The sequence below is a fragment of the Falco naumanni genome, chromosome 3, assembly GCF_017639655.2.
Source record: "Falco naumanni isolate bFalNau1 chromosome 3, bFalNau1.pat, whole genome shotgun sequence".
NCBI lineage: Eukaryota > Metazoa > Chordata > Aves > Falconiformes > Falconidae > Falco > Falco naumanni.
The window spans coordinates 59,293,832-59,318,448 of NC_054056.1; the positions used below are offsets into that span (position 1 = coordinate 59,293,832).

General features: G+C 39.4%; 1 protein-coding gene across 1 annotated transcript in view; it reads left to right on the forward strand.

Annotated features, from left to right (window-relative positions):
- The window catches only part of SPIRE1 (spire type actin nucleation factor 1), a 132,773-nt gene that overhangs the window by 96,386 nt on the left and 11,770 nt on the right, over positions 1–24,617 (forward strand). The window contains 5 exon segments of the mRNA XM_040586288.1: positions 3,735–3,821; positions 4,208–4,337; positions 14,999–15,162; positions 19,053–19,143; positions 20,030–20,172. Of these exon segments, the coding sequence (XP_040442222.1) occupies positions 3,735–3,821; positions 4,208–4,337; positions 14,999–15,162; positions 19,053–19,143; positions 20,030–20,172 (615 nt within the window).

Below are 24,617 nucleotides of genomic sequence, written 5' to 3' on the forward strand. Positions count from 1 at the left end.
CAGGCCTCGCTGAAGGGCAGCGCAGCCGCTGGGGTACCAGCCGCTCCTGCCGGGGCTGTGTCACCGCCAGCCTTGCTGAGGGCTCTGCCCCTTCACCCAGGGCGCTGGTGAGCCCGTTGGACAGGGCTGGGCCCAGCGCTGAGCCCTGGGGAACCCGCCAGCTACAGGCCTCCAGCTGGGCTCTGCGCTGCTGGTCACAGCCCCTGAGCTCTGCCATCAGCCAGCTCTCGATCCGCCTCACTGTCCCCTCATCCAGCCCGCACGGCCTGAGCTGACCTCCGGGGCTGTTATGGGAGACAGTGTCAGAAGCCTTGCTGGGTCAAGGTGGGCAATGTCCACCGCTCTGCCCTCATCTACCCAGCCAGTCATTCCATCATGGAAGGCCATCAGGTTGGTCAGGCATGATTTCCCCTTGGTGAGTCCATTTTGACTGCTCCTGATGACCTCCTTTTCCTCCACATGCTTCAAGACGACGCTAGTCCATCATCTTCTCAGGGATGGAGGGGAGGACGACCAGTCGATAGTTTCCTGTGTTATAATACTTTAAATTCACAACAGAACTTTATCATGAGCTGTTCTGAAAACGATTGTAGCATGCACCCCCAGTCTCAGTGTCAATGCAATTTAATTTTAAATGAAAATTTCTTGATAGAACAAAACAATGTCAGTCTCATGTTGCCTATTATTTAGAGACAGCATTCTCCTACTTAATGCTTCACCTTTTATAGTAAGACAAAGAAATGGCTGAGGAATTTGAATGTCAATGATAAGTGCTGTATTTTTTGTGAAAGTCGTGTGCTATGTACTTGTTTGGGATAACCATTTTTAAAGCTGGATCTTCAGCCAAAGTTTACTAACTACCACTTGCAGTTGGTTTTTTAACTGCAAATCCATATTTATATATTAAAATGTGATAGTAGCAGGTTGTGAGTAGATGATTACATGGTAGTTCTTCTGTGCTTTAGCTGTTTAGGTCTCTCAAATTTCTGGCTGATTTCTGTAATCATTGGTTATGCTTTCCCCACACTGCCAGTTTAAATGCATACTGCTGTACAAAAGCTGGTTTACGTGAAGACTTAAGATGGTCTTACAGTGTTTGGAGATACTTACTGAAATACGAGTTTGCAGTTGGGGCCAATCTGGTATGTAAAAGAAAAAACCAAAAAGATTATTTTATTGGTTGGGTTTTTCCCCTCTGCATGTATCATGGCTACATCTGTACAATATAGCTATAATTTAGACTTTAATCAAGAGCCATGAATTTTAATTAAATAAAAGTAAGAGATGCATGTGAAATTGCTCATTACAGAGCAAGTTTGAGTAAAGAAATACAGCTACTGTGGACAGAGAGGATGAAGCTTCCTTTTGGTGTTTCATATCAGTATTTTGTTTGGGCACAGAGTACAAGAAGGTAGGTTCTGCCTTCTGACACTCCTGCTCGTGGCTTGTCGGCTGTGAAACATCCGCTTGCTTTGCCACCAGCTCCCCATGTATCCTGTGCAAAATCACTTAAGCAAATCTTACATTTTTCCTTTTCCAATCAAATAGGAATACTAATACTAATTATACCCTGGTGGCATTAAGTCAGGGTGTAGAGTGCCCTGAGGTGAAAGGCTCAGAGCCATGTATTATTTATTTCCTATTGTCATGCAGAGGGTTGTTCCTAAAGGCTGGAACAGGGATTATCAGTTTACAAAATGGCTGTTCTGATGGTAATAACTCTCAGCTTCAACTATCAGCTTTGACATCTGAAGAACAGTAACTCAGAGAAGAGAGACTTCTCATTTCATTAACAGTGCTGTGAAGCAGGCTGGCCTCAAAAAATTGCTTAGTCTTTAAACAGAAGAAATCAATCACACTACTTTGGAATAATTTCTCCTCATCATAAAATGTCAAAATAACATTTAATATAAACCTTTTCAATTTTAATTTTTCTGCAGTATTTTTAGAAAGGTGATGCATATTGCCGAGTTTAGCAGCTTGGTGTTTTCTGCCAAGCTGTATGAAATTCATTCTAAGAAAGCTAAGGGGATGGGGGAACAAATAGAATCTGGACCATGTCTGAGATAAGACACCTCCAGAAAGAGTCCCTGGGAAAGCAATGAAATGTTCCCCAGGAGGGACTCTGCATCTGCCTCCTTATCAGGGAAGGGATGAATCCTCTCCGGGAAGCTGTCGTTCTGCCTCAGCCTGGAAACAGGGCATGTCTGAGGTGTGCAGAGCTTATATGGAAGCTGCATGGCATTAGTGAAGTTCAGTTAGTGATCATATTCAGGTGACCTTATAAGCATTTGAACCCGTTTTTCTGACAGCAGCATTCATTCTGGTTAGCAAAGTGTACATGTGATTTGACAAACCAGAGCTGTGTCTTTATATATATTTTCTGGCTACAGAGATTGTATGAATCTTCCAAAGAGTCTTCCAAAGAAAAATAAGCCAACTGACCCTTAAAAAAAAAGAAAAAAGAAAAAGAAAAAAAAAAGAATAAAGAAAGTGCTGAAATTTGGGATAATTAGGGCCTAAGAAAGATAGTGTCATGGGATTTTCTGTCAAACCAGAGGACAGGGCTGATAGCCAGCTACCCTGTAGTAACAGAAGTACCAGAAGGATGTGTGGCATAGGATGCTCTCTCATTCCTGACAGTGTGGTTGGTCACTGTAGTGTATGAAGACTGAACCCGACAGGTGGAATTTTTAAGAAAATCCATACACTTATTCCCATTTACAATTTATAAATTCTTCATATGATAGGAAAACTTCTATTAGCTTCTTTTATATTCTGCACATATAGTGAATTGCTGACTCTTTTCCTGTGTTGTCTTGTATATAGTCTTATGTTTAAATGGGTTATCAAATAAACATACTGTGTCTCTGGAGAAAACCAGACAAACAATTCTTACCCAGCCCTTAGATATATAAAGAAATACATGATTTACAGCGAGGAAATGCACCTCCTGTACTCCCAATGGCATGCCAGGGCATTCTAGTGATTTACTTTCTAGACATATTGACAAACTGGTTTACACTCGAGTAATCTTTCGAGCACAGGTGGAGAGGTAGCTATGAAGTCATGCTCAGGGCTTCCCTCTCGTTCTGCTGGAATTTACTCATGAGACCTCTTCATGGCCAGAGCAGCAGAAACAGGTGGAAAAGACAAAAGAACGAAGGGAACGAAGTTTTCACCCAGTGCTACAAGCAAATCATTGGTGATTGCACCAGGTCTAGCTTTGCTTTCACATCAGTGCTTGGGAGATGGTAAGGAGATCAAGAAAAAAGAGCATCCATGTTTTCTCAGAGGCTAAGAAGAGAGTATTAGAGACTGTGTAATGGTTGGCAGTGACCCACGATTCAAATAGTTGTTCTTAAAAATGCCATTGGCAGGTTTTCTTCCAAGCAAGATATAGTCTTCATCTGCATTCTCCCATAGACACGATTGCAGCCTTGACATTTGATTTAATCATTTCAAAATCCTAAGTATTGCTGATTAAAGCTGCTGCAGTTGTGGTTATTCTGCAGCTATCTGCAAAGCTGAAAAGCTGTTATCTACATTTTTGCTTGCCTGTGCTCTGCATATGGATTGTTGCTCTGCTCAGGACTGGTGAGTTTTATGTCGGGTGCAGGTGTCAGAACACTGCAAGCTCTGTGTCAAGGTTGTGAGTTTTCAAATTTATCTCATTGTCTGTGTGAATATGAATGCAAAACATGGAAATATATATTTCACTTTCTCCTTTCCAGGTCAACGGTGATATTCCACCTCGATTAAAAAAGAGTGCCCATGAAATAATCCTGGATTTCATCCGATCACGACCTCCATTAAATCCTGTATGTAATCCAGTGGGCTTCATTCCTAAGAAAAATAGGGCTTTTTAAAGCATGTTTGGGTCCAGGGAATATGTTAAATGTTATGTTTTCTGGCATGGGCTTTCAAAAATACCATCTTCTGGAATATAGAATTCAATCTCTTAAAAGAACAGTGTGTAATACCTTGTACCTACCAATTAATAGCTGTTAAGACCAGCAGCACTTTATCTCTGGGAAATCGTGATGAACAGGGGAAAAATATAATCCTCTTTCAAATTTATATGAGTTTTACAATTGAGTGCAAGTAAAATCACATCACAACATTCCACACTTTTTTCTAAAAAAGTGTGAAAACTACTTTCAAGAAGTACTGTTTTATGTAAATATGATTATCTTTATATCTCGAGGCCTCAGCAAGAAAACTTAAACCAACCCCACCACGGCCACGCAGCCTTCATGAAAGGATCCTGGAGGAAATCAAGGCAGAGAGGAAGCTACGTCCAGTCTCACCTGATGAGATAAGGCGTAGCAGGCTGGGTAAGCACATTGCTAGTTTTTATGTGCAGCATCCACAGAAAACTTCCCACATAAGAAGCAAAAATATTAGTGGTGTCTGTGCAGATGTCATGGATGGTAAAATTATTCTCATCCCTTCAGAAAAAGAAAGAACCTATAGGCTTTGCTAGGGCTATGCAATCTTTGTGCTAAGTTATATTTAAAAATAAGATACTTTATGGCTCAGCTTGATTCCCTTCAAGTTTTTAATGTAAATATTAGATAAATTTAATGGCATTATATTGCTTGTTGCACATGACAGTTAACGTTATATTTGCTTGGAATGGAATAGGTATTGCTTCTCCCCAGTGCAATATTCTTACGTGTCTGCAGATGTTCTTTACATGTCTTTTTAGTTCATTTTATTCTGTTTCCTGTTGTTAGCATCATCAACTTCCTTAATTTAGAATATGTTTTTATTTCTTTGCTGAATCTACTGCTTTTATTTTGAATCTAAGTGCTTCATTTTCTAAGTTATGGTACATGTGTTTGTATATATTTTCAGTGGGTATAATTCAGACTTGCACTGCAAAGCATTTCATTTCTGCAGTGTATATTCAACAACCCACTATGAAATTATACAAATATTATGCCTTCCAGTGATCACCAAGTTGCATTAGTTCAATGGTTCTGAAGACAAAAGCATGACAAATACAGTCTTAACATTGTGACTTACATTTCTTTAAGAGCACGGTATTTATCTGTATCAGAAAAACCAAGCTAGCTGGATTTTTGAAGAGCAAAAGTGGCATCTTATGGCTGATAAGCATGAAATAATCCACATATATACTCCCTGTTGTGGCTTTCTGCAAAATATTTGTGCTTGCCACATGTGCTTAAAGGCACTGCTCCAGATTCAAGTGGGTTGTGACAACCCATTGTCTCTGGAGAAAAACAATTTCATCAGTCTTGCTTTGTTGCATTGTTTTGGAAGTGCTCAGTAGAGTTTGGTGAATGCTTGGGTGCATTTTTAAAAGCATGGTGCTTTGAATATTGTTTCTTTCGGCCTTCCAGTTTCTGGTTTGGATTCAGTTTATGCTTGCTGTATCAATTAATGTTTCTAATAGGCCTAGACATTTTTCCAAATGCAGGATGCTTGTAAAAACGTGGAATGATTCCTTACTTTTCTTTCAAGCATTCAGTTTCAGTATTTTAAATGTTCTTCATCTGGGAACTATCATGTCCTCTCAGGGGCTTCAAATCTGATCTAAGAGACCTTTAAAATTTCTGATATAAATGACATTAAACCCATTTAGTAAACGGTTTCCAAAACCAATGTTAAATTTTGGAGTATTGCTGGTTAGGACTTCCCGGGCTGATTTCAGGGCACAGCCTCCAATGAGGGATACCTGTCTTCCACCAATTCTGTGTTTTTGTTAAATAATTAAATTTTTGAGTTTCAGAACTGTGGTAAATCTCCTTCAGTCCAGTAAATTGTTTAGATTAAATGTCATATTACTGGAAGTGTAAAAGAGGATGCATGCAAGTTTTATTTCCCAAGTGTTTGTTTGCTGCTGGCATGAAGATGAAAAAAGAGCAAAGGCCTTGAAGGTAGTTTTTTCTTATGTTGAAATATGAGGTTTTGTTCTTCCTCACATTGAAATGATTGTTATTTCCAAAGCTCCTTTTAGAATAAAGTGTGTTTGTGCAAAATTGGGAATGGAGTAATGCTAGTGACATTCAATATGTTACAAATAGATCTGTTGTGTAGTTTAAATGACCACTGAATATAATCTAGTGTAACAACATGTAAGGTAATGAGGTTTAAGGATAATAAATCTAATTAGAAACACCATGTGGGACACATGCACCATCTGGACAGAAATATTTGTTGCTATTAAAAAGAAAAAGAAAAAAAGAGCATTAGAGTGAAATATTTGGGAGTATAAGGTACATTGAAAATGTCCCAGAGTTATTCTTTGTTGCTCAGTTTCTATCAGTCAAGAGTATAACTACATTGACTAGTGGGTTGAGGGGGGCTGTACTCTTGCTGTTCCTCCTCTGCAATGTGGGTGGACCTATGGCACTTGTTCACCAGCAGCCACAGGCTTTGTCCCTCTGCTCTGTACAACACATGCTACAGGTAAGATCTTACCCTGAGCTGCCACCAAGAAGAGCCAGCCTGTGGCTGGCCACTCTCAATCTAAAGCTTTGGGGTTTTTGGTAGCTTTCTCACAAAGGGAGAGGTTTGAGTCAAGGAACTGGAGTGAGCTTTCAAATGACCTCATTAAATTATTGATGTAAGCTACTGAGACAAACACAGCCTTGAGGTACATGTCCCATTAAAAGCATGGATTTGTGACTCAAGCAAGTTGAGCTAATGGAGCTTGGAAAAAACTTTGTTTTGTGTACATGTTTTATCAACCTTCAGTTAGAATTCAGCATTGGCTGGTAAATGCCCTTATGCTTTAAAATGTATTTGCCTTTATGCTGAGTTTGGACAGGGATTTAGATACTCTTTCTGTAGCCATTTTCTGTGGCTGATGTTGTCTGGTTAATGAACTGCAGGAAACTCCCAAATCTGTCTCTGAGTGAGCATTCTACTGTGTTCACCACGTAGATTTATTCTCATGAGCGAAACTTGTCCCAGCACAACCTTTTTTGAAACATCTTTTAATGCAGTGGTATGTATGGGTGACAGGCCTTTCATACCAACTTGCATGATTATCACCTGTCAAGTAAGACAGATAAGCTGCTACCAGTTTTGACGTGTTCTTATACATTCTTGTTGCTGGGCTTGGCCTGCTTATGGGATTAGTGCACTAAAATTTTGTTTTCAGTTGAAAAATATTTTGAGTGTCCGCTCCCTGAATTACATTGTTTAATTGGTAATATAGGTAGGTCTTCCAGAAATAAAGAACATATGACCACTTTCTTGTCTAGGAATAAAATGGTTAGAGGCCCAGAAAAAAGAGGATAATATTATGGATAGATTTGAAAGGCTAAGTCCACCTAAGGTTTGCAAAAAGAACAAGAATCAGCACAAACCACACTGCGTTTGGCCTTTTCGATCCTCTTCAAGGAAACTACTGCTCAAGCTTAGCTTGAGTGTCTCTCTTTATTAGTTTAATTATAATCATTGGAGATTATGCTTAAAAAAAGTTAGAAATATCTTTATTTCAGGTCACTGAAACTTGTGTGAAATGTGGCTTTGTACTTTTGAGATTTTTTTTCAGCCCTCCCCCCCGCCCCGCCCCCCCCCCCGCTATTCCCTTTCTCTCTTTTGTGGCATTTTAATTGAAAATACTCCGTTTTTAAGGTAACTTGGCTCTTGTTTTGGTATTTGATTTATTGAATTCCAAAAATCTCATTCTACAACTATACAAATATATTTGTAATTGCTCTGTTTGCAAGTCCTGTTTACGCTACTGTAGTTTTCAGACTTTGAGCTTTACTACAGTAAAGCAATAGTATGTCTGACACATTTTGGATTTAGGCAACAGAATCCAAAATGTCTCAAATGGAGTAAATCTTTTGGTTTCATTACCCCTCTGCTTTTCTAATAGTTGAATCATTTTCTTTTTGTTGTTTTTGTTTCTTTTTTACAGCAATGCGGCCACTTAGCATGTCACACAGTTTTGACTTGTCAGGTAAAAGGTGCAACAACACCTGACGTGGTTATTGTGCTTATTGTGAATTTTGTTCCATCTGTTTGTTGAATTCCCATTTAAGAAAGAAACTTGAAGGGATTCTTCCAAGATATGGTCAGTGAAAATAAAAATTAAGATAAATTACTTATTAATACCTACATTTCCCTTGCCCCAAAAGGATGCCTCGATATAGGAAACAACTGTGTTTCACTTGAAATAGAGTGCTGGAATTCTGTTTAAATAAATAATCAAAATAAGGTGGCCCAGAGCTATTCCAAACTCTGAAAAAGATTGCAGAATACAGTGTCACCTTCAAGACCGATTTACTTACTTATTAATATGACCTTTGTGTCTTTACACTCACTTCTTGACTAGACCATCTTTTGTAGTACTTCATTTCTCACGAGGATCCAAAACCTAGTTTTGAACTTGTCTGCCTTTCTAGATGTAATGGAATATACCTATGAATACTAATCTAGAAAGGAACTCAGTTCTACTGAGTGTCTTTACGGTCAATGCTTTGTGAGTCATGAAATCAAAGACATTCACTCAGAAGAGGCTAAACCTTCCTTCTTTACTGGTTAGCAAAAGAAGTTGCTAAGGTTTGCTGGTAATAGCTGATACAGCGGATTCGATAACTGACCCTTCATCAACCAGCTAATACAAAATCTAAACTTTCGTCTTGGTGGGCCATTAATTAGGGCGTTACAGCACTGAACGTTAGTAACTGAACGTGTTCTACTTCAGAGACAGCAATGTCAAGAGAGAGTGTGTGCCTACTAGCCAGAAAATAAATTAATTCCTCCCTCATTGTACACTAACTTTCCAGGATTCTCAGGCCCAAAGACTCCGTCATTGAGGTTGGAAATACTCTACATTAGCCTTAAAGGTTTGTCTGCTGAGGAGAGCTCTTATGCTAGCTGTTACCTAAGTTCCCCGAGGTGACTTCCAAGAAAACAGTCTCCAAATAAATCTATGCTCTCATTTTGTGAAGAAGCAGCAGGAGCTGTACCTTCCCCCCTTCCTTCCACTTGCACAGGAACATCTCATCCAGAACTTCTGCAGAGTTTTCATCCTCTGTGTTTCTCTATGTACCCATTAACCTCACGTGGTTATTTTCCCCATAGGAAGGCATAATCTGAGTGAAATGCTAGCATATTGTGAAGTAGAAAGACCATATAGAACTTCTTCCATTACCATAATATAAAAAAATGCAGTAGTTTCTATAATACGGGAGCAGAGTTCACAAGTGACCTGTCTGTGAACATGGCTTCATGTTTTGGCTGAGCCAAGTAAACATCTTGCCACTGTCAAGGGGCAAGGAGGGGCTCTCACTGCTGCCTTTCCTCTGCCAAGCTCCCGTGTAAGTCCCCCTTCTCCTTTGTGCCAGTCCTGCTCATTTATTCCCCAGATGATCTGGTTAAAATCGTGTAACCCAGAAAAAAATACTTACATTTTTTTATTCAAGTTTGTTTTCTGCTCTTTTAGTGATTTAAACCCGCTTACTATCTGATCAGATGATCAGAGAGCTGGCTGAGGGCCTGTGATCATCATGGGTGGATGGGGTAAAGGAAAAGGCTCTCTCCATCAGACGCGGTGGCAAGCTGTTAATCAAGCTCAAACCTTTTTGTGACACCTTATACTTATGATGTATTGTACAGCTACTACAGCTGTCTGGTGGGATTCAAATTATATATGTATGTGGTATCATGTTTTACTCCACTGAAAGCTGAAGAGGGTCCCCAGGGGTTCAGATAACACCACAAACAGGCAAACTTCAGTTTTCAAAAAGTATTGCTACTTTCAGATATGCCAAAAGTTCCTTCAGTTTTAAGGCTATAAAACTGAATGTGCCAGTGACCAACAAAAGGAGGGGTTCAGATCTGTCCTACATGTGTCTGCTTCTTCTTTTGCCTTTTATTTCTAAGAATCCTGAGACATCCTCATTTGTTAAAATCCAAACAGTATTTTGTAAAAGCTCCCTTCATAATCCATTATTTCATCTCCATGTTTTTATTTTAAATAAATGGTTTCATAGCGATCTATATTGTACTTGGATTTGCTCTTTTTTGACTGACCTCTGAAGAACTCTTCCTGTTTTCTTTATCCATCTTCCAAATGTGATTGTTTTTGTTTTTTCAAGTCATGTGGTTCTCAGCAAGTAGTATCATATGGCGTGACTGAGTGATCTGATAAGTTGTCTTCAGAAGTAAATTCAGGATGATTAAAACATTCCAGTTAGGTGGATGTGAGACACCAAATGAGCAGTACAAATGAATTAGATGGGTTGGAATGTCGACAGTAAGCAGATAAGCAGTACTTCTGAATGTTGTTGCTTTGCGTGCTTTTCATTTTTCCATTATTTTGGAGGCAGGGAACTATACTGTGCTTTTATCACTGTTTCCACATACTTGCTTTTTCACTGCTTTCATTACTCTCTGCTTGATGGAATTGCTGTCACAAAAAAAAACACAAACCAGCTGAAAAACAGAAGCGTTTCCTGCTAAGTGCTGAAGAGTGGGGGCAGGCATATATTTATTATGCTTGCTATCTGCGACTGAGATGATGCAGACCAGTTCTGAGAAGACTTTTGCTGGCACCAAGCTGGTGTAGTTGGTATGTCACCCTGGCCTGGCTCCTCATATTTGCCTGCTGTTACCCTGAAGAGAAGAGGAGGGGGGTGCCTGGGACCTCCTTTTACACTGCTGTTCTTACCAGTAGAATAGAAGGAGCAAGCAGTAGCCACCTGTAATGAATAATCTGAGAGGTACTCCGATACCAACAAGGGACAAGGCAGGCAATTGCCCACTTCCTCAAATAGAAAAGCAGTTTAAAAGCAGCTTAATTTCGATGCACTGTGTTGAGTGCAGGTCAAAAGATCTGTCATTCCCACTCAACACTCAAGCTCTTACCTCAAAGCTGTATGCATGGCTGCTTTGAAGTTGTTACTACAGAAACAGTTTGTACATTTGGGGAGCAGGGACCAGGGGTGTTGGGTGCAAGGAGAGAAGAAAAAGGAAAGTGAAACATTTAAACCCAAACTTTGTGGGGATTATTCCTGTTGTTCCCAACCCCCGTGAGGTGATGTGTATCTGTTGCCTTTACATGATCTGTGCCTCAGACCAGCGTGAGGAAAGAACTCCACCAGGTCCTGGTAATCTCTCAATTTAGGTAACGCAATAATAAATGTGATGTAAACACCAGCAAAACACCGGTGGTTTGCTGTGCTGATTTATTAGTTCTCATGTTTGGCTTCAACATCTAAGTCCATTGAAAGGAACAGTATATCTCTGTTCTTCATTATGTAATCTTTCCCAGTGTATTATCATCATCATAACTACCAAAAAGTAAATCAATATTAACTCTGCAAATCGATTTTAGCCTTCTTTTAAACTCAGTGTAAAAATGATAAGGTTGAGGAGTAAATTTGCTGTATAGAACAAAATTTGGGTTTCTGTTATTTTGTAAAGAGAGCTGGTTAGGAGGCAGACAGCATATGGTTACATGACTGCTGTGGTTTGCACATAATCCTACATGTAAATAAAGGCTCATTTCATCTTATCCTAGGGTGGGTTTCTTTTGTCTCCCCCTTCTTAAGGCTAGTCAGGGAAGACCAACACAAAGATCAAGTAATCAAAACAAGACATTCATTTGCCTGTTGTAATGATAGCTTAGAAGCTCAAAAGAAACCAAACATACTCATCCAGTTTGCAGGTAGTGTTCATTGTACTTGCTGCATGAAAACATGGGAGAAATGACATTCTCCTAGTGTGTCTGACTAATAAAATCTTAATCCCAGGCTGTTGCTCACGCAAGCCTTTTTTTAATATCATTTGAATCATCTTCAAAACATTTAGATGTTCTATGAAACTAGAGATTGTAAACCACTATCTATTTAAAAAAATAGATTTAGGGTTTTGTTTCAAAGAATTGTCCATTAATTTCTTCTGCCATGCGTTTTCATCAGCAGTAGTGTATTGGTTATTTCTGACTCATTTATTGTGATTAATTTTATTTATGATGATGTACAATTATTTGCACCCAGTACTGTTTCTGTTGTCTGAGTACATCACTAAAATAGCTTAAACAAAGTAGTAATTTTTTGGTCTGTATCTGCTAACAAATTCTGCTTTTAATTTTGGAACAAGTTATTTTTGTTTGAAATCTTTTTGCTGAAACTGTACAATTTCATTATGCTTTCCTTAAATTATGGTAATCCATTTATTCATATGTATCCAGTACTGTTAAGTGCGGTAATGATAAACTGAACTTGAGCACTACTGACAAAACAGATTTTATAAATGGGATGATTTCTTACTTTACTTTTTTGGGGGGCTTTATTCTTTAATGCTTGCAAGTTGTAAAAACTCCCTATTTATTTTTTTTTCCTTTAGAGGAAAGAGTGTTGATAAATGACATTTCCTACTGAGGAGTCCTTCAAAACAAATACTAGGTTGGATTGTCTTCTTGATTCACCTAATACTTCTCAGGTATTTTGAGAAGACTTATAAACCAACATAAGAACAGCTCAACAATATGTATGAACAAGTCATACATGTGTGAATTTAAATAACAGTTTAGTCTCTGTAGATGGTGATTTACTACATCGGTTACCTCCAAAATGGGTCAGAAATTTCCATTCTGGGGCCTAAAGAAACATGGCCTAAATTCTTAGAAAACAAAACAAAAAAGCCCCAAAACAAACAAAACCAACAATAACAAACACAACCACCACTACCCCAAATAACACAAAAACAAAATAACAACAAAGCAACCTAACAACAGGAAACAATGTATGATGTACCCTGGATATCTGTTCCATCACCTCCCATAGTGCTAGGGGATGTCTTGTGGATATTCCCTTCTCTGTCCTTTCCCCAGACTTATCAGGTGTTTTTTTATTTTGGAAGGAAGGCAATACTGTTGGCCATCCCATCATTTATTCTCCCAGCAAGTCCAGCAGTGCTTACAGGCCATTCTTCACCCTCCCTACCATCAGGCGGGGGAGTCACCACTCAGGAAGTTTTTGGGAGAAGGGACACCACCTTTGGCTGTTGTGTTGGTGGTGCTGAAACTGCTTCATTGCGCAGTCTGTTCAGGAACCACCCTGTGCAATCAAAAGACAAATCAAAGGTTTTTCTGTTGCTCATTCGGGAAGCCCTGAGCTTCTTCAATCAACTGCATGCCAGCTAATTATGAGGTCTCAAGAAGTGGTATTGGCAGCAGGGAGGTGAGGCAGCTCGAGTTTTGTTTTCCTGTTGTTGCTTTCTGGGATTGTGTTGAGCAGCTGTTCGAGCAGGAATGCATTTGATGTGGAGGACGCCCATGCTGTACTCACAGAAATCTAGGAGGGGAAAAAAAAACATGACCTATAAGCCATAGTGCTAGTCAGGACACCCATTAGCAAAGCCTTTGAAGATAGGAACTAAGGGTTAGAGAGTCTTTGATTGCAACTCTTTGTAGGGAGGACCTGAAGGCAGTAACACTGTAGTGCACAGATTCATAGGCTTGGAATGTCACCATGACTTTAACAGTCCAAATAATCACCTTTTCTTACGCTCCCAGTTAAAGGCATGATTTATAGAGGAACTATAATACATCCCCTGTACTTTCTAGCTCAGTTTCCAGCATTTAACAATAACCTAATTCTTTAAAATATATATTGATTTAACTTACTCCTTTTCTTAATTCCTTTTCAATAGCTGCTCCAGTGAGAATGTTGTAAAACACACCTACAACTGCAACTGGGGCTTTGTCTAGGCTGTGTAGTTTTGGTAGTGCAGGAACAGCCTTTATCAGTGCAAATTTGTTGTAGCAGCTGTGACTCTGTCTGTTTATACCAGGGCAACTATGTAAGTAACTCCAAATGATGTGTGAGTACTTACATTGTTGGCACCAGGAATATCAGGGTGATATCATTTCTCTGTCATAGTCCTCCTGATAACCTAAGGTACAAGTCGTTTGACCTTCTGTGCCTCTTTTCACCACATATAAAAATGGGAATACTAACTCGTCGTTACCCTAGCGTTAAAATACCTGGAGGTACTTTGTTATTACAAGACTGGGGAAGGAGTCCTGTAATTACATGGGTAGAAAACCACATTTGTAGAAAGGCCAGATGCTTAGGCATACATGCAAATGGGAGATTAAAAGCTTCTCTTCCTTTTCCCTCTGACATAATTTTCTTCAACTGGGATACTGCACTTTGTACTTTTACAGGGATAAAACTGATTTATCAGACCAAACTCTAAGCTCTCCTAAAATATCAAAGCCTAGGTCATTATCTTAATGTCTAAGCTAAGCTGGGCTAAGCACAGCAGACCCAATGCTTACATTATCCGAGATGCATCTTCATTGCACACTGGCAGAAATCCCAAATAATTTGCTCAGTGGAGTTACATCCTTGTAAAACTCAGGTAGATGAAAATAGAGCTTGAGCCTCATGTTTGTGCAATTACGTGAAGATTTGACATCACAGATGTATTTTTAATACAAATGACCTTGCAAGCCTAAGAACTGTGCATGTTTTTGATGAACGCTAGTTGTTTAGCTCATTTTCATTACTTTTCCTTTACACTGCACAATGAAGTGTAATTCTGTCCTCACTGGAAAAACTAGGTGTACTCCTGCTAAACCTCCTAATTTCTGTGTGGTGTTGTCTTCAGATTCACTGGCAACCCACTTGTCCAGATATGGTTGTGCATTCTTCTGATACTTGTGATATAGTTAATCATAGACTATGAGTTGAAGAAAGAATATTTTCAGGTTTAATACAGGATTTTTTAAAAAAAGTTGATTGATGTTGGTCTGAGGCTGGTTTTTAGTATTCTGCACTGTTGCTTTTTCCACTGCTTGCATTCTTTCATATCGCTTCTGTACCACAAGCCATTGCCTGTACTTCTCTGAGCAATGTATTCCTAAAGTAAATTAATCGCACACGTATAACTACCACAATATTTTTTTTCCTTTTGTGTGTATTTCCTTGACAGTAAGATTTGAGAAGGCAAAATAAAAACTAGGTCCAAACACCAATTGTTCTGTTTCTTTTGCTAGATGTATCTACACCAGAGGTTGGAAGAAAATTAGTGGATGCCTCTGTAGTGAACGGTGGCCTGGCACCACAAGGAAAGCAGAATGGGGCCACACAAGTGACAGTACAACGCAAGAGACTCCTTAAGGCTCCCACGCTGGCTGAACTTGACAGCTCAGATTCAGAGGTAAAAATTCAGCGCACAACTTGCTTGTCTATTTGTCAGAATTGTGTCTTAGTTCTTAATTTGCTGATCAGCTGAGAAGTGACTTTGCAGATTATCATCTGAATTTTCCATGACTGCCTTTTCAGCCCACAGAACTTTCAAAATATTAGGTCATACCTCAAAAAGGAGAATATACTTCTAAAAGGTTAAATACCAGTTTTGGCCTTAAACCCACTATTTACTTATTTTTCTAAATGCCCAGTATCTGTCCACTATGTGTATGTAGCAATTAGGCTTTTGGGAATGCAGGCAAATGTGTTGCACCCTTCTGGCACCCATGCAGGAGCTGTTGCTAAAGGACTCAGATGTGAAGCCAGCCTCACTGTACCAGCTGTTAAATAAAGAGCATCAGCTGTGCCAGAGTATGGTGCAAATGTCAGTGCATGCATTCGCTATATAGCCTTGGGAAGTAACACCCAGCAAATGTTTCACAGATAGGGACAAGCAAATACCACTTAGATGGGGAAGCAACTTTGAATCCCAAATGTGGAGTTAAAAGATTAAAAAAAAAAAAGCCAAAAACAAACAAACAAACCATAAAAAAGAGAAAAGCTTAAAAGAGCTCCCCAGCTTAAAAGCTGCATCCTCAAGAAGTAGCACCAATACATCCTTAAGAATGAGCTCTGTCTTTTGGACCAGTAGTATTATTGAGTTTGGACCTTCCTGAAAGTTAATCTGTCTGGAAAGCACATGCAGGCAGGGTTTATTCACAGAGGCTAATTTTAGCCTGAGGAAGAAAGCAGTCTTCCCTGACTCTTTCTCTCTAGTAAATAGGGAAGGAGGGGTTTCCTGACAGGGTGCTTACAAAGACATCTAAGCTAAAAGATAGGAAGCTGGGGAGAAATACATGTGGGGAGAAATTTATCTCTCTGCATACTTTCTTGATCTGTGAAAGATTGGCTCTCTTTATATTAGGGGTTATCCTGTGGGTGACTTGTGTGGGTGCATAATTTGGTGCATCTATTCTGAATGCAGAAGAGATTTGCATTCTGAAATCTCTCAGCAGTCTTTAAAATTACAATAGAGTCTATGTGAGGTTTTGTTAATATGGATGAAGCTGGGAAGGACGCAGGAATATTAAGACCTGTCAATGAGAGTTGGATCTTGAACTTACAGCTTCCCAGCTTATAGCTCTCTGCATCCCGAACCTAATGCAGCATTATATTTCACACGGAAAAATAAGCAGAAGTCAGTAAAAGAAAATTCTGTAAAGGGAAACATGAAGTGATTCGTGTAGGAGGGAAAAACAAGATGTCCGACTGTGACTATTGATTAGGGAGCGCTCTGTAGGCAAGCAATTCATATAGTATAAGCTCTGGAACATACAGCAAAAGATAAATTAAAAATAAAACAGCCATACTGAGCTATCACAGAGAACAGATGCTGCACTGGTTTGAGTCAACAGAAGTAGCTGGTGAAGCAATTAAGACGATTAAGATGCTCGATGGTGAAATTTTGTGAGCTGACGAAGGGAGTGGGACATAGAACATTTGAAGTAAGTGAAGATCGCTCTGTCAGTGTTTTATTTCTTTCCTTTTACTTTGTACATAACACACAGAGGAGAGTATGTGTTGTCATCCTGATCGCCTATAAATGACTCGGCCACCTCTTTGCCTGCAATTTGAATTTGGCTTAACATATTTAGAGTTACTCCCTGGGTGTTAAATTTTGACAGTGTTATGCCCTAAATTACAAGCTGCAAATACCTGCAGCGCTGAGCTCCAAACGAGCTATGAGGCAGATGCATTTTCTTCCCCCTGCATCCCCTTTGTTCTTCTCTCAGCTGTGTTGCGATGCAGCCTATGCCCCAACACTAGGGGTGGAAGGCCTGATACAGCCCTGTGCCCATTTGCTGGCAAAGTTGAATATTGTACAAACCAGTCCTGCTTTCTGTCCTTGGTTTTTTCTGCATCTCCATTAGAATCACAGTTTCAAAGGGGAAGCAGGAAGTGCCATTTTACTTTGTGTGGGTAAGAGAAGTAGCAAACTAACTGATTTTTTGCTACAGATACAAAAATGGTATCTTCCTAATGAAGCTACAGCTATCTGGACAAAAATCATGTTACTAATATATTCAGATGTTTTAAGGTGATGCCTTTAAATTTGCAGCTTTCTCAGTACATGTACAATTCTAATCGTTTAGTCTGCTGTGGAAAAGTGCAGATTTTGGGTTGATCCAACCTCAAATGTAAAATGTCAGATAGTCTACTATTCATAAAAATGAGCAGCAGAGTGCCATGGTTATGTTTTTTTTAATTGACGGCTTGCTTCATTCTTTGTCTTAGCTTGTTAGCATCTTTGGCAAAGGAAGAGTTATCTTCCACTCTTCTACAAAGTGTGAAGTTCAGTAGTTCCCTTTGTACAGGGGTTATTCTTCTTCACAAAATTTAAATGTTTAACACTAGACTTGTGAACATTGTTGCACCCCTTAGAAGGGGTATCAGTGTATCCATTGTCTTGCAAGTTCTCCAGTGGTCTCTTGAGGCAAACATGCAACATGAAAAGCACTGATATGCAAAGCTATCTTACCTAGCTCTGTAGCTATACTGTATTGGTTTCTGTAAAAAAAAAAACCAGCTGATGTTAAATGTGCTGCTCAAACTTCCCTAGAAGCTTCCTGTTGCAACCGGTTTGCGGGGTCACACTTGGTATGTTAAAGTGAATGTGTTGGTTTGGGATCTAAGCTGGTTTGAGTCCCTTTGCAGAATGCTATGTTGTGGCATATACGTGGGAACAGTGTACATCACGGTGTCCTCGCATACAGTGCGTACCCTTGGGCTAAGTATAAAGACGGAGCTCCTGATGGGAGTTTGTAGAGGCCTCTCTCCTGTGATGCATGGTGCTCATTGCGATGATCCTGCCAGCTTTTCTCTTCGGACTTGCTGTTACCAAAGACTGCTGCAATCTTTCAGCCGGTGGAGGTTTTTCTGCTTATGATTTATGTAACTAAGGAAATCTGAGAGAGAAGGTCAACCACTTGCTGGATTTTAGAGCAGGTCACTTGTTTGATCTGTTAATCTTAACAACTTAAATGATGTAAGTCTCCTTGGTTAAAAGCATTCACATTAGAGCTAAAGAGCATTCACACTCAGTCCTTCAACTCTGCTCCTTTGGGAGGCTCCTGTGATGACATGCATCTTGCTGGTATCTGGTGGCTGAAGACAGAGGTTTTAGGTGAAAGCAAAGGATTTAATAATTGGGGTGGCATAATGCCTTAGATAGCTGAAAGGTGTTAGTCAAAGCCTGTTTCACTTTCATTCTTCTTGCAGGAATTGCTCTTGGCTGTTCTGATGAAACATGCTTATATAATGAATGAGATTTCTTTTAAATACAGAAGAAAGGAGAAAGGCACCATGGTTAGGGATTAGAGAACAGGACAGTGAAGATCAGATTAATTTCTCTTTACTTTGATCATGTGTATGAGTGGATGTCGTTCCTTTGAAGACCAGAGGAATCCAAGTGTTGATTCCTTGCTAGTGCGAGATGTACAGTTGAGTTAACATATCTCCTGTAGCTGCAAATCCTTAAAAGTCCTTTAATACAATGAGGAAGATCAACAAGTTGCAGTGGATTCATGCACCTCTCTTCTGATCTTGTTCTTTCATGCATAGTTAAATAGAGTGAATTCCAACCATGTACCATTTATTCCAATTTCTAAAAATATGAGCATTGAAAATTCTATTTACTCAGTCCTGTGTAGAGTCACTGTTTTTCTCAGGACTTCTCCTAGGGCTTTGAGTGATTGAGTGATGCAAAATACCTTTGATATTTGTTGTTTCTGTGTACTAAGAAGCAGTAAGAGAAGAAAAAACAATCCTTGAGGAATTCTGTCTTTTCCTCTTGCCACACAGGAGGAATCAGTACACAAATCAGCAAGTAGCAGCAGCATCTCCCCCTCACAAGTGGAAGACCCCTTTCAAGAAGGCACCAGCAGCAGAAAGAGTGAGTTTTGATGAGAGAGCCCAGTGGGTACTTTTACACACTTCTGTTGTCTTCTGGTCTATGAACTTTGTCTGAAACTTCTCTAGAAAGCTTAAGCTGGGTGTTGTTAATGGAATAAATCGCTAAAGTTGAACACTAGAACCTGCTGAATAAGTCAAATGTGATTAATTATTGGAAGGCGTTAGCCTCCACTGTATGTGGATATATTTGTGAAACAGAAGTTTTCAATACTTGAAGCTGATGTGGAACTGTAGAGGGTCACAAGTGAATGGGGGGTGGTTTAGTTATGCTCATCTCATAAAATAATTTGTTGCTGCAGAAACACATTTTGACCTAAGACCAATTTAAGTGTTTCCTGCATCTCTGTCACCATGGCAGTGAATGTACTTGTTTGAAAGATGTGTAGCAATCACTGGTATTTTTCAGAAGTACTTCTGGGGAAGAGGGGAGGATCTCTTATTTTTCAGGCACAGTTTTTGTTTTTTTTTACAGACTTTACTGTGTAGCAGTAATTTTCATTTGTTTCAAGGTGTTTCAGTTTCACTGGAAAGGTTTTGTAATGAAATTGTTATCTGTGCATGTATTTTCTGTGCACGATGGTAAAATAAATAGAATAAGCAGTACCCTGAAACACTGAATTTATATACAATGGTAACTGCTAGTAGCAACCCTATATTTGCTAGTTTTATGAGTATTCCTGTTTTCTCAGTTCAGAAGATGTGATGAATGTGATATGTGTCTGGAAGGTGCTCTGAGTATGGATGTGTAACTTCAGCCACCCATAGTGGGAATTCTACCGAGTCAGTGGCTGGTTTAAGTACTGAGCAATGTTGTCCAACAGTCTGTCTTACAAGAACTAACTTTTTTACACTGGTTGAATCTTTAGTGCCTCCAAAGTTCTTGCCCATATCATCTACACCACAGCCCGAGAGACGGCAGCCACCTCAGAGACGACACTCCATTGAAAAGGAAACACCAACCAATGTGAGACAATTCCTACCACCTTCAAAACACAGCTCCAGATCACTTGTAAGTGGAGTGGGTGGTAGGAGAGACAAAAAGAAGCATGCTAAGAGTATAATGAAAATTAAAACTTGGCTTCAGTGTGATTAGAACTTGACTCAAAGAAAACTCCTCAGTTCAGAAACAGCTCTTGGCTACTAAAGACATTTTGAAATCAAGATTTGAACTTTGTCTCTCTAGGATATTTATTCAAAATCCCAGGTACAGGTGCCTCAGAAAACATTTGCACTTTGATTAGGACTCTGGGTAAAGCTACGTGTCTTGATTTTATTTCAGAATGTTACCAAAACAGATGAACTTCACCTTACTGATTTTTCCATTTGAATAGAGACAATTCCAAAGCAATTGATCTATTTTGGGATTTGGGGGATTTTTTTAGTTGTTGGAAGTATTTTAGTTAATGGCTGAATGAATGGAGTGTTTTCTTCCCACCTTAAGAACTTTTGTAGTAATGTTGATACATATGAAAGCTCTTTCAGTAATCCAAATCAAAGTTTGTATGTGTTACTTGGATGAAGTTACTGAGGCAAAAACCTGTATTACTGCTTGAAAAGAAAGTACAGTACATTTGATCAATTAGCTTTAATTGAGAGCTGTTTTCCAACAGAGTACAAACAGCGAAGGGTATGAAATCCTGGTTCATTTATGCTGACATACTGATTAGTGGTTTGTAACTTCATGCAGGATGTGTTCCTAGTCTCTTTTCCTACCAGCAGGGTTTTGAAGTATGCCCCATGAAGTGCTGGTGGACAGAGAAATCAATAAACACATCCTAGTTTTGAAAGAAAGGGAATATTCACTTGCCCAATCCTGTAGCGCGGTGGTATTAATGGGCTTTGAAGAGTGTTTTTGATGGCCCAAGAGATGGTGGCTGGGTTCCAAACCTATTAGATGATAAAGTTGAACAGTAACAAGAAAATAATCTCCAAATATTCCAAGCTTCTTCCTCTTCTTTTCAGAGGGTCTGCTGGATTTTGTTTATTATATCCTTCCAAATAGAAAGTAGTTTCTCACTCCGGGCGAAGGTCAGGTAGTAGCGTCTTGATAAATGCACAACACAGGTAGACTTCTTCTGCCAAAGTGGACCTGGAGCACAACATGTTGCAGCAGAACCAAGCCGGAGGGTTACTTCAGCATGCATTTGAAGACACTGTCCTATAAAATGGATTGCCCTGTTGTTGCCTGCTGCGCTCACTATATGTGGAAGCACAAGCTTTATTTTCTGATAGGCCCCGAGTCATTCACAGACATATTGTTTAAAGGGAGGAGGGGAGAAAGCATTATACTGAGACATTTGCTCCATCGCTTTTTTAGTGTATCTAAATATGTTACATCATAACATTGATCTCATACATATTTGAGGGGATGATGCAACTTAAACATCTCATATATGAGGCTGTTATTTTAAATAGGTTAACCAGTTTCTTAATAGGACCTTTTTGACCGCATACCTATTTTCGGTCTGTCAGTCTGTTCACTGACATATGACTAGAAAAACACAGAAATACAAAATAAAACCATTTCAGAAAAACGAATGCAATTACTCCACTCCCCCTTAAAAATACTAAAGGAAAAAGGAGTCGAAGCTGTTAGATTAGTCAGGCTGATGAGGTGACACATGGGAAGGGTTTTACTAGTTTCTATTGTGCTTGAGGTTTTCTTGGTTTTGTTTTTTTAATCTTTAGAGAACTGTCACCTAGCTTGGTTTTGGCTGTGGAGTGAGAAAGAAGGAAAATCGGTAGTGAAATGATGTTCCCTTAATAAGAACCTCTTTTATTTGATGCCTGGAGACCTAAGTCTTTAACTTGGCAATAGTGCCCTCTAGGGTGTGACAGGCAACTCCCGCAATACTTTCGATTTTAGTTTGGTAGATGATTTCTGACGTGTGGGCACTGGCCCAGTTCCACACTGGAGCTTACTGCAAGCCTTTCCCCGTGCCTGGCGGGATGCCAGCTCCTTTCAGTGGCTGCGCCAGATGCTGCCTATGTAACGTTGCTGTTCCCGGAGTGAACGCTTCTCAGTTAAGTGCAGAATATTATTTACTTCTTATTTGACTTCACACTTCTTCATCCCTTCCTCCAGGATTGATGGAGTTTCATTTCTTATCACCTGCTCCCGTGACTGCAGTTTCTCTCCAAGGCGAAAGAGGCCTTGTCAATAAATAGCCCTCAATGCCAGTGAAAACAGGCAGGACTTTGCTACAGTCTCTTAGCAGGATTAGCAAAAAACTGGTCTGTCTTGCATACTAACGACGGTTTTGTGAACTGGCATCTCATCAGACAGAGGGATTTAGACCTGAGTAGGTGGGGAGGGGAAATGAACTTGGAAGAATGCCAAACATAGTCCTTTTGATACGCCACCCTACCAGTGCTACATGGAAGGGCAGGGCAGCTCAGTGGGTTTGGGTTGGGGGTCAGCCTGGTGTGCTTGCTGTAGTGAGCCGAGTTGGTTCTTTATCAGTGAGATGAAGCCAGTGTCCTGAGATGTACATATGGATGCCTTTGTAGTCTGTTTTCTTTTTTAATTATTATTATTACCATTATTATTATTATTATTATTATCATTTTTTTCTTGACCCAGAGGACCAAAGCTAATGGTTTCATTTATACACAGCATTTGCTTCTCTGCTTCCTATCTATTGTTCAGGTTCCTAGGATAACCAGTTTATTTCCAAGGATGACTTTCAGACCACTTTTTTCAACTATGCAAACAGCTTCTCTGCTCAGCTCTCATCCCATTGAAGCAGCCATGTGTGGGGTGGCAGGGGCTATGTACTATCTCTGTGAGAGAGCTTTTGCGAGCAGGTGGAAACCCACAAAGGTTTGCCTCTTTTTGCTGGCTTTGGAAATCACCTTCACCAGCATGTTCCCTCCTAGGGGAGCACTTCCTAAGCTGTGGCAAGAATTAAAGCTTAGACTGGGACATTGCACCTGATTGACGTTGATTTCAATGTGTGTAGGGTATTTGTGTGTCTTCAATCACCTCACGGGGAAAAGAAATCAGTTCTGAAAGGACAGCAAACTAAAAATGCAACATCACAAGATTTTCAATGGGACAGACCTTAAACGTTACAGCACATGAAGATCCTGCAGCAAAAATCCAGCAAAACTATTGTAATCCTTGGACTATGTTGAAAAGAATAAGGTTTCATGTTTCTACCAAGTTACACTATGTAGAATGGAAGGGCATTTGCAATCTGTTTTACTTGAAAACCTATGTGTTGTTTCAGTCCTCAGCACGCTTACATATCAGAACTTGCAGAATAGCTAATAGCTAGTACCAGGGAAGACAAATCCACTGAAAACAAAAACTATTTAATTTACCCCTATGTAGAACTGAATATGAATAATTGATTTTTTTCCTGCTTTTTCTTGTCCCAAACGTTGAGTGAAAGCGTAAAACTTGTTGCAAGAGAGTTGATAGTTGAGATATCCAGCTGACTACTTAGAAATTATTAGTCTGCAAAATCAACAAGACTTTAGATTGCTTGACTAATTGTGAATTGCAGAATTTAGAGGCCATTCCAGCACTCGTTCATATTGCAATGTACTAGTGCAGCTCATTTGAACGCCTAGTGACATCCTTTAATGAGAAGTTTTACAAGGAATATATTAGTGTAAAAATGTGTTAGTCATAAGGACCTATTAGGTGTGCGTATGCTGCGAATGACCTACAAAGCACTTTATTTCACATTATGGATATGTAATTCTTACTATATGCTCTTCCTGTGTAAAAAAATTGCATGTATACACCTTAAGCTATTACGGTGTATACAAAATGATTGCACAAAGTGTTAAGCCAATTCTTATGAGGATCATGGAAACTTTAAGTTCAAAATAGTATTTTTAAGTAAGATTTTTTTTCCCCTTTAAAAGTAAGAATACTGACTTGTCTTTAATATTAAAATAGTATTGAGTACAATTCCAGAGAATCAAGACTGTTCAAACCACATTTTGTCTTTAGTATGTTCTGTTGTATGTGAGTGTTGCAGAGCTGAAGTTCTCTCACTTGGAGCTGCCTAATTTGGGTGCAGATTATCGTTGGAAGTTTGAGCAATAATTCCAAAGCATCGTTGTTTAATGAAGTTTAGCCAGTGCTTAGCATAATTTTAATTAATTTCAATGCCTTAGAGGTGGTGTAGAAACAAAAGGTTTTCTTGTGTACTTATTTCTACTCCGAAAAGGAAGGAGGGGGGGGAAATCAAGCTGTTTTCTGAAATCAGCATAATATTTATCTTTCATTTAATGTTGCATTAACATTTTGTTGTCCTTGTGTAACCTCTGGAATTAAAACATTAGCATTTAAACATGTGAACATTTTCTATGTTTCCCCTGTGCCTGCTAGCTATTTCTGTTTGCTGTAGTGATAATAATTTTCGATTGGTACAACAACAGGCCCACACTATTCCCCTAGTACCTGCTCTACACCTATAGCAGATCCGCAGACATTCT